At 43.5% G+C, this 12543-nt stretch overlaps 1 protein-coding gene across 1 annotated transcript in view; it reads left to right on the top strand.

The window, feature by feature from the left end:
• The window catches only part of LOC139409402 (transforming growth factor beta receptor type 3-like), a 140087-nt gene that overhangs the window by 60227 nt on the left and 67317 nt on the right, over positions 1-12543 (top strand). The window contains exon 5 of the mRNA XM_071154513.1: positions 3917-4054. Within this exon, the coding sequence (XP_071010614.1) occupies positions 3917-4054 (138 nt within the window). The remainder of the gene's footprint in view (positions 1-3916; positions 4055-12543) is intronic.

Genomic DNA, 12543 nt, shown 5'->3' with positions numbered 1-12543 from the left:
AAAACTGAACTTGAGTGTGCATAACTATTCACCCCCCAAAGTCAATACTCTGTAGAGCCACCTTATGCAGCAATTACAGCTGCAAGTCTCTTGGGGTATGTCTCTATAAGCTTGGCCATCGAGCCACTGGGATTTTTGCCCATTCTTCAAGGCAAAACTGCTCCAGCTCCTTTAAGTTGGATGGGTTCCGGTGGTGGACAGCATTCTTTAAGTCATACCACAGATTATCAATTGGATTGAGGTCTGGGCTTTGACTAGGCCATTCCTAGGCATTTGAATGTTTCCCCTTAAACCACCCGAGTGTTGCTTTAGAAGTATGCTTCGGTTCATTGTCCTGCTGGAAGGGAAACAGGTTTCCCTCAAGAGTTTTCCTCTATTTAGAGCCATCCATCATCCCTTCAATTCTGACCAGTTTCCCTGCCGATGAAAATCACCCCCACAGCATGATGCTGCCACCAGCATCAGGGGATGGAGTTCTCGGGGTGATGAGAGGTGTTGGGTTTGCGCCACACATAGCGTTTTCCTTGATGGCCAAAAGCTCAATTTTAGTCTCATCTGACCAGAGTTCCTTCTTTCATATGTTTGGGGAGTCTCCCACATACCTTTTGGTGAACACCAAACGTGTTTGCTTATTTTTTTCTTTAAGCAATAGCTTTTTTCTGGCCCCTCTTCCATAAAGCCCAGCTCTGTGAAGTGTACGGCTTCAAGTGGCCCTATGGACAGATACTCCAATCTCCGCTGTGGATCTTTGCAGCTCCTTCAGGGTTATCTTTGGTCTCTTTGTTGCCTCTCTGATTAATGCCCTCCTTGCCTGGTCCGCGAGTTTTGGTGGGTGGCCCTCTCTTGGCAGGTTTTTTTGTGGTGCCATATTCTTTCCATTTTTTTATAATGGATTTAATGGTGCTTCGTGGGATGTTCAAAGTTCCGGATATTTTTTTATAACCCAACCCTTATCTGTACTTATCTCCACAACTTTGTCCCTGACCTGTTTGGAGAGCTCCTTAGTCTTCATGGTGTCGCTTGCTTGGTGGTGTTGCAGACACTGGGGCCTTTCAGAATATGTGTATATATACTGATATCATGTGACAGATCATGTGACACTTGGATTGAACTAATTATGTGACTTCTGAAGGTAATTGGTTGCACCAGATCTTATTTAGGGGCTTCATAGCAAAAAGGTGAATACATATGCACCACTTTTCCGTTTTTATTTTTTATTGTTTGAAACAAGTAATTTTTTTCATTTCACTTCACCAATTTGGACTATTTTGTGTATGTCCATTACATGAAATCCAAATAAAAATCAATTTAAATTAAAGGTTGTAATGAAACAAAATAGGAAAAATGTGAAGGAGGATGAATAATTTGCAAGGCACTGTATGTGGGCCATACATGGTTATGACAGGTCTTATGATGCTGATTGGCTAAAATACATGGTATATCAGACCATATACCATGGGTATGACCCCCAAAAAGATTTGTACTTTTCTAATTACGATGGTAACCAGTTTATAGCAATAAGGGATCTCTGGAGTTTGTGGTATATGGCTAGGGTTGGGAAGTAAGGGATTACATGTAAGGGATTACAAAAATTGGCAACTGTAATCCGTTACATTGTCAGCACAAATATTGTAATCAGATTACAGGTACTTTTGAAAACTAGATGATTACTTCGAGGATTACTTTTAAATTCAGAAAGAAATATTTGACACTTCTCTGTTTTCTCAATGACATTCAAATCATAATTGAAAAAAGGTGCAAGTTTAAGTTTGTTCCACCACAAGTCAGAGACCACTATGATGACACACCAAATGTGTTTGATGGATCGTGGGAAAAGAGCAGGAATAGGTTTTTGTTGGCTACAGTCCAATCTATGTCTTTCAATGGTGCAACTGTTGTCGGCATCCAAAGATGATCCAACTTGAATAAACACTTGGAGGTAAGGATGACAGCAGTGGTGTAGTCTACAGTGATACGTATACCACTTATTATTGATATCTACATAGCGCATTGATGTGAATCACACTGCTGCTCTCTCATTTAGCTATTTGCGCCTTACGGATTATGGTTGTTGTGGATGGCTGTTCACAAATTTAAATGTGTATTTGAACCTAGTAATGGTTGAATTCAATAAGTTTAAGCTGCCTATCAATCATTGTTTTTGAAACCAGTGGACAGCCAGTGAAAAATGCGCTCTTACAACAGCTGCATAGTGTGAATCCCAGCCTATGGAATAAAAGTGGGGCTTTGCTCAATCTAATTCACGCTTATAAAAAAAAAATGCATAGGCCTGATGGACACATGCTCAAACTTGCACACTGTTGATAGACTTAAAGGGACAATCTGTAGTTGCTACCTCCATTTTTGGACTTATAAATGATATATATATATATATATTATATATACATATATATATATATATATATATATATATATATATATATATATATATATATATATATATATATATATATATATATATACATACTAAGTGAGTTTAGTTCAACTGTCACACTCCATGAGAACCCAAAATATAAGCTTGTTTTACTCCATTGTTTGTAAACATTGTGAATGTAAACAAACACTTTATATCCACATGTGTTTAAAACAATAATTTTGATATAATGGATGATCAGTCCTTGCATCCATAGCTCTGCCTATTAATCTGAGAGTGGTTGCATTTCTCCAGGCCCATCCCTCAGCTTTTTACCAAAACAGAGGCGGGGTATCCATTGTGTTATTGTTTCATCTGTGGATTTGCCCTTTAAACAGTTGCATATTATCAAGATATTAAAGTGTCACCAACAAAAAGGTTAACAATAGGCCTATAGCAAATGCAGCATATGGCATCATTTTTCACATGTAAATAGCACTTTTCAGTAGTGTTCAAAGCATGGCATTCCATGAGCGCAGCATTTATTTTGCAACTAGAATCAATGAGCCCAGTCAGTCCTCCATGACAATAAAATCATAAACAACAGAGCAGAGCTAGCTAATAAATCCTTCGTTTTGGGGGCGTGCTCAGGTAAAGCAATTAGGCTAATCTATACTAGGGGCTCCAGAGTGGCACAGTGGTCTAAGGCACTGCATCTCAGTGCTAGAGGCGTCACTACAGACACCCTGGCTCAAATCCAGGCTGTATCACAACCAGCCGTGATTGGGAGTCCCATAGGGTGGCGCACAATTGGCCCAGTGTTGTCCGGGTTTGGCCATTGTAAATAATAATTTGTTCTTAACTGACTTGCCTAGTTAAATAAAGATAAAATAAAACATATTTCCAAGTCCTATTCTTGAAGATTAAGGGGTATAACATTTATTGGAATGACTGGAATTCTGATAGACTTTGGTTTTTAATGTAACAATATCATTTAATCGTATTATTATATGTAGTTGAAAGCGATGGTTTAGAAGAAGACTACGTACATAAACAACCCATTAAGTAAAATTGAACATCCATATATGGCCAGCTACAGTATGTAAACTTTAACATTGATTTATCCTGCAATAGATGTTGTTCAATTGGTAATATACATTTTATATTCTTCTAATGCCCGTTAATGGGAAAGTCATCTAAAAGTAATGTAAAGTAATCAGATTACGTTAATGAGTTTGGGTAATCCCAAAAGTTACGTTACTAATTACATTTAGAAAGTAACCTACCCAACCCTGTATATGGCTAATATATCCCGACTATGGGCTGTTCTTACGCAAGACGCAACAAGGAGTACCTGGATACAGCCCTTAGCTGGGGTATATTGGCCATATACCACAAACCCCCGAGAAGCCTTATCGCTATTATAAACTGGTTACCAACGCGCTGTGTCGTGCTTAAGATTTTGGCCATACACCACAGCTCCTCAGGCCTTATTGCTTAATTATAGTCCTCTAACCTTCTGTGTTGTTACCCTGTTCCCAGGTGGAGCTGCATCTGAAGCCCATCCAGTCCCTGCTGGTTCACCAGAAGCCCCTGGTGTTTGTGCTAAACTCCCCCCAGCCTGTGGTCTGGGACATCAGGACAGAGAAACTAGCCCTAGGCATTAAACACACCTTCCATGTGAGTCCAGCTCCAACTAAGTTCCTTACAAACACTCCCCTTATTACTCCTATCAAACACATCTTCCATTTGGGTCCAGATCTAACTAATATCCCTTCTAATGTCTGTGTGTGTGTCTCTCTCTCTCTCTCTCTCTCTCTCTCTCTCTCTCTCTCTCTCTCCACGAAGTCCCTTTGTCTTACTTTCCTTACTCCCATGTCTTCATTGCCCTCATACCATTCTTTATTAACATTCAGGCATGAGATGTTTGGAAACCAATCCTTTTGCAGAGGAAACCTGTGCTATGTTACAGTCTAGATGTAAAGAGTTTTCAGCTATTGGTTACAGATTAATCATGATAGCATACAGTCTGTGGACAACAACAACCAAACATGCACACATGCACACATGCACACACACCGCAGCCAACGTGAGTAAAGCATTTAAACGTGTTATCCCTCGCAAGGCTGCCGGCCCAGACGGCATCCCTAGCCATGTCCTCAGAGCATGCGCAGACCAGGTGGCTGGTGTATTTACGGACATATTCAATCAATCCTTATCCCAGTCTGCTGTTCCCACATGCATCAAGAGGGCCACAATTGATCCAGTTCCCAAGAAGGCTATGGTAACTGAGCTAAATGACTATCGCCCCGTAGCACTCACCTCCGTCATCATGAAGTGCTACGTCATCATATCACCTCCACCCTACCTGACACCCTAGACCCACTCCAATTTGCTTACCGCCCCAATAGGTCCAAAGATGACGCAACCACACTGCACACTACTCTAACCCATCTGGACAAGAGGAATACCTATGTAAGAATGCTGTTCATCGATTACAGCTCAGCATTTAACACGATAGTACCCTCCAAACTTGTCATTAAGCTCGAGACCCTGGGTCTCGAACCCGCCCTGTGCACCTGGGTCCTGGACTTTCTGACTGGCCGCCCCCACCCAGTTGGTGAGGGTAGGAAACAACAAGGGTGCCCTCTCCTGTACTCCCTTTTCACCCATGACTGAGTGGCCATGCACGCATCCAACTCAATCATCAAGTTTGCAGACGACACTACAGTGGTAGGCTTGATTACCAACAACGACGAGACGGTCTACAGGGAGGAGGTGAGGGCCCTCAGAGTGTGGTGTCAGGAAAATAACCTCACACTCAACGTCAACAAAACAAAGGAGATGATCGTGGACTTCAGGAAACAGCAGAGGGAGCACCCCCCTATCCACATCGACGGGACAGTAGTGGAGAAGGTGGAAAGTTTTAAGTTCCTCGGCGTACACATCACGGACAAACTGAAATGGCCCACCCACACAGACAGCATGGTGAAGAAGGCGCAACAGCGCCTCTTCAACCTCAGGAGGCTGAAGAAATTCGGCTTGTCACCAAAATCACTCACAAACTTTTACAGATGCACAATCGAGAGCATCTTGTCTCTGTATCACCACCTGGTACGGCAACTACTCCGCCCACAACCGTAAGTCTCTCCAGAGGGTAGTGAGGTCTGCACAAGGCCTCACCGGCGTCAAACTACCTGCTCTCCAGGACACCTACACCACCCAATGTCACAGGAAGGCCAAAAAGATCATCAAGGACAACAACCACCTGAGCCACTGCCTGTTCACCCCGCTATCATCCAGAAGGCGAGGTCAGTACATGTGCATCAAAGCTGGGACCGAGAGACTGAAAAACAGCTTCTATCTCAAGGCCATCAGACTGTTAAACAGCCATCACTAACATTGAGTGGCTGCTGCCAACATACTGACTCAATCTCTAGCCACTTTAATAATAAAAAATTGGATGTAATAAATGTATCACTAGTCACTTTAAACTATGCCACTTTATATAATGTTTACATACCCTACATTACTCATCTCATATGTACGTATATACTGTACTCTATACCATCTACTGCATCTTGCCTATGCCGTTCGGCCATCGCTCATCCATATATTTATATGTACATATTCTTAATCATTCCTTTACACTTATGTGTGTGTATAAGGTAGTTGTTGTGAAATTGTTAGATTACTTGTTAGATATTACTGCATGGTTGGAACTAGAAGCACAAGCATTTCGCTACACTCGCATTAACATCTGCTAACCATGTGTATGTGACAAATAAAATTTGATTTGACACAGGCACACAGGCACGCACAGACACAGACACAGACACAGACACGCACACAGACACACACCCTCCCACATGTCCTGTGGCGAGACGTTAATGTCTGTATGGCAGTAGTTAGTGTGTAATGTGCAGCAGTGGTTTACCCATGGGTACAGGCTCTTCTTTACACTGTGCAGACACTCACACTTTCCACATCCTCTCGCTGTAAACTCTAATAATCAGTGACAAACCTATACCACTTTGATGACTAACGCACCACTGCTTTAGGACATCATTGATATCAACCCTCAAGAGATTAGGAGACTGGTTTACCTGCCAAATTATGGGATATAGGTTGGCATGTACTTTATGCTTAGCCTGGTCCCAGATCTGTTTGTGCTGTCTTGCCAACAGCTACGGTCATAGTCACACCAGGGTCGGTGAGCTTGGTTGGCACTGGAGTCCCTAACAACATTATTGTTTTCCAGTCTGACTGATAATCCCTCCCTCCCCTCCCATCGTCCCTCCCTTCCATCACGAAAACACACACACCTTACAGTGGGGTATCACATGAGAACATCTGAGAGAAATGAGAGCAACAGGCCTACATGTACATGGTTTAACTCAACATGCTGCTCTACACTGTAAGCCTGTCTGGATCTGTACACTCAACACCTACATTTCCATATATGCTGTGAAAACTTTCATGTAGCTTGCGGTTCTTTTGAAATAATCATTGTCAAATGTGAGTTAACACCATAGCATTCTGCAAGAATGGCATTCATACTCCATATTATTTCCAGATGTGGTGGTTATGTGTTCTCATTGCATGCAAAACATCCTACCATGAAAACCAGAGCCCATACAGATGCATGGGCACACCCACATAAATGCACACACAACACACATGCACGCATTCATGCATGAACACACAAATAAACAGACACTCATTGACTCACACCGCACACGCACAGGGTCTTTCAAAAATATATGAAGCCATCTTTATTTTGATCACTGAGAGAGCTGAGCTTCAGCAATAAAGCCACAACCTAAATCCTTTACGGCTAAAACATTTTACATTTATAACAGATATAGCCAAATTCAGTCTCTCAGATAGAGGCTTAGCCTGAAATCCGACCTTCGGCAGTGAAAAGAACTTGGTCTCCTTCGGCAATGAGAAGAGCGAGATCTCCGTCATCACCTCTGTGTTGAGTGGGATTATTGTGGTCATGTGAAGCTACCTAGCTGACGTGCTAACATCCATCCACTTTGAGCAGAGAAACCATTATTTAGCCATATCACACACCAGACCTGGGTTCAAACACTATTTGAAATCATTTCAAATACATCAGCTGGGCTTGATTGAGTTTGCCAGGCACAATGGAACCAATAGAATAGGTTCAAAAGTGAAAACCCTTCCCATCTGTCGCTCCAGGCAGGCAAAAGTAAATGCTAAAATAATTAAAAATATTTGAAATAGTATTTGAACCCAGGTATACAACAGACCCATCTGTCTTAACCACAGACTCAGGTTTCACCCGGACACCCCTAGTGAATACATCACACAGCATAACAACCTACATACCAGGCTCCCTTTTTAATTGAGTTATTTCCTGTACTAAGTGGAAATATTTCCATGTCAGATTGACGTAGTTTATTCAGATGAATGTGCATCCAGGCTGCTTCTGTTTTTAGAGCTGTAATTCTACATGCAGTTAGAGCTGTGTCCCAAATGGAAACATATTACCTATACGTAGTCTGGGCTCTGATCAAAAGTAGTACACTATATGGGAATAAGGTGTAATTTGGGACGCGGTCTCGGAGGGAGCCATTAGCAGGTCAACAGAGTCTCCTCATCAGACATATAACAGCTGACAGCAGTCATGAAGCCCAGCCCACAGCCTACAGTACAGTACTAGGCTTTATGCTGTAGTGTATCTAACATGTATATCTTACACTGTTACCCCAGGAAATCTTAAGTCTTATTACATACAGCCGGGAGGAACTATTGGAGCAACGTCAACTTACCAACATTACGACCAGGAATACGACATTCCCGAAGCAGATCCTCTGTTTGGACCACCATCCAGGACAATGGATCGGATCCCAGTAGGCGACCCAAAACAACGCCGGGGCAGAAGGAGCGGTCTTCTGGTCAGGCTCCGTAGACGGGCACACCGCCCACCGCTCCCGAGTATACTACTCGCCAATGTCCAGTCTCTTGACAACAAGGTAGACGAAATTCGAGCAAGAGTTGCCTTCCAGAGAGACATCAGAGATTGTAACATTCTTTGTTTCACGGAAACATGGCTCACTCGGGATACGTTATCAGAGTCAGTACAGCCACCCGGTTTCTTCGCGCATCGCGCCGACAGAAACAAACATCTCTCTGGTAAGAAGAAGGGAGGGGGTGTATGCCTTATGATTAACGAGTCGTGGTGTGATCATAACAACATACAGGAACTCAAGTCCTTTTATTCACCTGACCTAGAATTCCTTACGATCAAATGCCGACAGCATTATCTACCAAGAGAATTCTCTACGATCATAATTACAGCCGTGTATATCCCCCCAAGCAGACACCTCAACGGCCCTGAAAGAACTTCATTGGACTCTATGTAAACTGGAAACCAGTTTACATAGAGGAAATGGACACCTGCATTTATTGTAGCTGGGGATTTTAACAAGGCTAATCTGAAAACAAGGCTCCCTACATTTTATCAGCATATTGAATGTGCGACCCGGGCTGGCAACACCCTGGATCATTGCTACTCTAATTTCCGCGACGCATTCAAAGCCCTCCCTCGCCCTCCTTTCGGCAAATCTGACCACGACTCCATTTTGTTGCTCCTAGACTATAGACAGAAACTCAAACAGGAAATGCCTGTGCTCAGGTCTATTCAACGCTGGTCCAACCAATCTGATTCCACGCTTCAAGAATGCTTCGATCACGTGGACTGGGATATGTTCCGGTTAGCATTGATGTATACGCTGATTCGGTGAGTGAGTTTATTAGCAAGTGCATCGGTGATGTGGTACCCACGGTGACCATTAAATCCTTCGCCAACCAGAAACCGTGGATTGATGGCAGCATTCGCGCAAAACCACTGCTTTTAATCATGGCAAGGCGACCGGAAACATGACCAAATACAAACAGTGTAGCTATTCCCTCTGCAAGGCAATCAAACAAGCTAAGCTATAGAGACAAAGTAGAGTCGCAATTCAACAGCTCAGACACGAGATGTATGTGGCAGAGTCTACAGTCAATCACGGACTACAAAAAGAAAACCAGCCCCGTCGTGGACACTGATGTCTTGCTCCCATACAAACTAAACAACTTCTTTGCTCGCTTTGAGGACAATGCAGTGCCACTGACACGGCCCGCTACCAAAACCTGCGGGCTCTCCTTCACCAAGGCCACCGTGAATAAAACAATTTAAACGTGTTAACCTTGGCAAGGCTGCCGGCCCAGATGGCATCCCCAGCCGCGTCCTCAGAGCATGCGCAGAACAGCTGGCTGGTGTTTTGGGACATATTCAATCAATCCCTATCCCAGTCTGCTGTTTCCACATGCTTCAAGAGGGCCACCATTGTCCCTGTTCCCAAGAAAGCTAAGGTAACTGAGCTAAACGATTATCGCCCCGAAGCACTCACTTCTGTCATCATGAAGTGCTTTGAGAGACTAGTCAAGGATCATATCACCTCCACCCTACCTGACACTCTAGAGTCTAGACCAACTCCAATTTGCTTACCGCCCCAATAGGTCCACAGATGACGCAATCGCAACCACACTGCACACTGCCCTAACCCATCTGGACAAGAGGAATACCTATGTAAGAATGCTGTTCATCGATTACAGCTCAGCATTTAATACAATAGTAACCCCCAAACATGTCATTAAGCTCGAGACCCTGGGTCTCGACCCCGCCCTGTGCAACTGGGTCCTGGACTTTGAGGTGAGGGCCCTCAGAGTGTGGTGTCAGGAAAATAACCTCACACTCAACGTCAACAAAACAAAGAAGATGATCGTGGACTTCAGGAAACAGCAGAGGGAGCACCCCCCTATCCACATCGACGGGACAGTAGTGGAGAAGGTGGAAAGTTTTAAGTTCCTCGGCGTACACATCACGGACAAACTGAAATGGCCCACCCACACAGACAGCGTGGTGAAGAAGGCGCAACAGCGCCTCTTCAACCTCAGGAGGCTGAAAAAATGTGGCTTGTCACCAAAAACTCACAAACTTTTACAGATGCACAATCGAGAGCTTCCTGTCAGGCTGTATCACCGCCTGGTATGGCAACTGCTCCGCCCACAACCGTTAAGGCTCTCCAGAGGGTAGTGAGGTCTGCACAACGCATCACTGGGGGCAAACCTCCTGCCCTCCAGGACACCTACACCACCCGATGTCACAGGAAGGCCAAAAAGATCATCAAGGACAACAACCACCTGAGCCACTGCTTGTTCACCCCGCTATCATCCAGAAGGCGAGGTCATTACAGATGCATCAAAGCTGGGGCCGAGAGACTGAAAAACAGCTTTTATCTCAAGGCCATCAGACTGTTAAACAGCCATCACTAACATTGAGTGGCTTCTGCCACCATACAGACTCAATCTCTAGCCACGTTAATAATAAAAAATTGGATGTAAATGTATAAATGTATCACTAGTCACTTTAAACTATGCCACTTTATATAATGTTTACATAACCTACATTACTCATCTCATATGTATATACTGTACTCTATACCATCTACTCCTTCTTTCCTATGCCGTTCGGCCATCGCTCATCCATATATTTATACAGTGGGGCAAAAAAGTATTTAGTCAGCCACCAATTGTGCAAGTTCTCCCACTTAAAAAGATGAGAGAGGCCTGTAATTTTCATCATAGGTACATTTCAACTTTGACAGACAAAATGAGGGGGAAAAAAATCCAGAAAATCACATTGTAGGATTTTTAATAAATTTATTTGCAAATTATGGTGGAAAATAAGTATTTGGTCAATAACAAAAGTTTATCTCAATACTTTGTTTTATACCCTTTGTTGGCAATGACAGAGGTCAAACGTTTTCTGTAAGTCTTCACAAGGTTTTCACACAATGTTGCTGGTATTTTGGCCCATTCCTCCATGCAGATCTCCTCTAGAGCAGTGATGTTTTGGGGCTGTTGCTGGGCAACATGGACTTTCAACTCCCTCCAAAGATTTTATATGGGGTTGAGATCTGGAGACTGGCTAAGCCACTCCAGGACCTTGAAATGCTTCTTACGAAGCCACTCCTTCGTTGCCTGGGCGGTGTGTTTGGGATCATTGTCATGCTGAAAGACCCAGCTACGTTTCATCTCCAATGCCCTTGCTGATGGAAGGAGGTTTTCACTCAAAATCTCACGATACATGGCCCCATTCATTCTTTCCTTTACACGGATCAGTCGTCCTGGTCCCTTTGCCGAAAAACAGCCCCAAAGCATGATGTTTCCACCCCCATGCTTCACAGTAGGTATGGTGTTCTTTGGATGCAACTCAGCATTCTTTGTCCTCCAAAAACTACGAGTTGAGTTTTTACCAAAAAGTTATATTTTGGTTCCATATGACATTCTCCCAATCTTCTTCTGGATCATCCAAATGCTCTCTAGCAAACTTCAGACGGGCCTGGACATGTACTGGCTTAAGCAGGGGGACACGTCTGGCACTGCAGGATTTGAGTCCCTGGCGGCGTAGTGTGTTTCTGATGGTAGGCTTTGTTACTTTGGTCCCAGCTCTCTGCAGGTCATTCACTAGGTCCCCCCGTGTGGTTCTGGGATTTTTACTCACCGTTCTTGTGATCATTTTGACCCCATGGCGTGAGATCTTGCGTGGAGCCCCAGATCGAGGGAGATTATCAGTGGTCTTGTATGTCTTCCATTTCCTAATAATTGCTCCCACAGTTGATTTCTTCAAACCAAGCTGCTTACCTATTGCAGATTCAGTCTTCCCAGTCTGGTGCAGGTCTACAATTTTGTTTCTGGTGTTCTTTGACAGCTCTTTGGTCTTGGCCATAGTGGAGTTTGGAGTGTGACTGTTTGAGGTTGTAGACAGGTGTCTTTTATACTGATAACACGTTCAAACAGGTGCCATTAATACAGGTAACGAGTGGAGGACAGAGGAGCCTCTTAAAGAAGAAGTTACAGGTCTGTGAGAGACAGAAATCTTGCTTGTTTGTAGGTGACCAAATACTTATTTTCCACCATAATTTGCAAATAAATTCATTAAAAATCCTACAATGTGATTTTCTGGATTTTCTTTCTGATTTTTTTCCGTCATAGTTGAAGTGTACCTATGATGAATATTGCAGGCCTCTCTCATCTTTTTAAGTGGGAGAACTTGCACAATTGGTGGCTGACTAAATACTTTTTTGCCC

The sequence above is a fragment of the Oncorhynchus clarkii genome, chromosome 5 (assembly GCF_045791955.1).
Source record: "Oncorhynchus clarkii lewisi isolate Uvic-CL-2024 chromosome 5, UVic_Ocla_1.0, whole genome shotgun sequence".
Classification (NCBI taxonomy): domain Eukaryota; kingdom Metazoa; phylum Chordata; class Actinopteri; order Salmoniformes; family Salmonidae; genus Oncorhynchus; species Oncorhynchus clarkii.
Note: the sequence above shows the minus strand (reverse complement) of the source record. Positions and strands in the feature narration are given on the sequence as shown.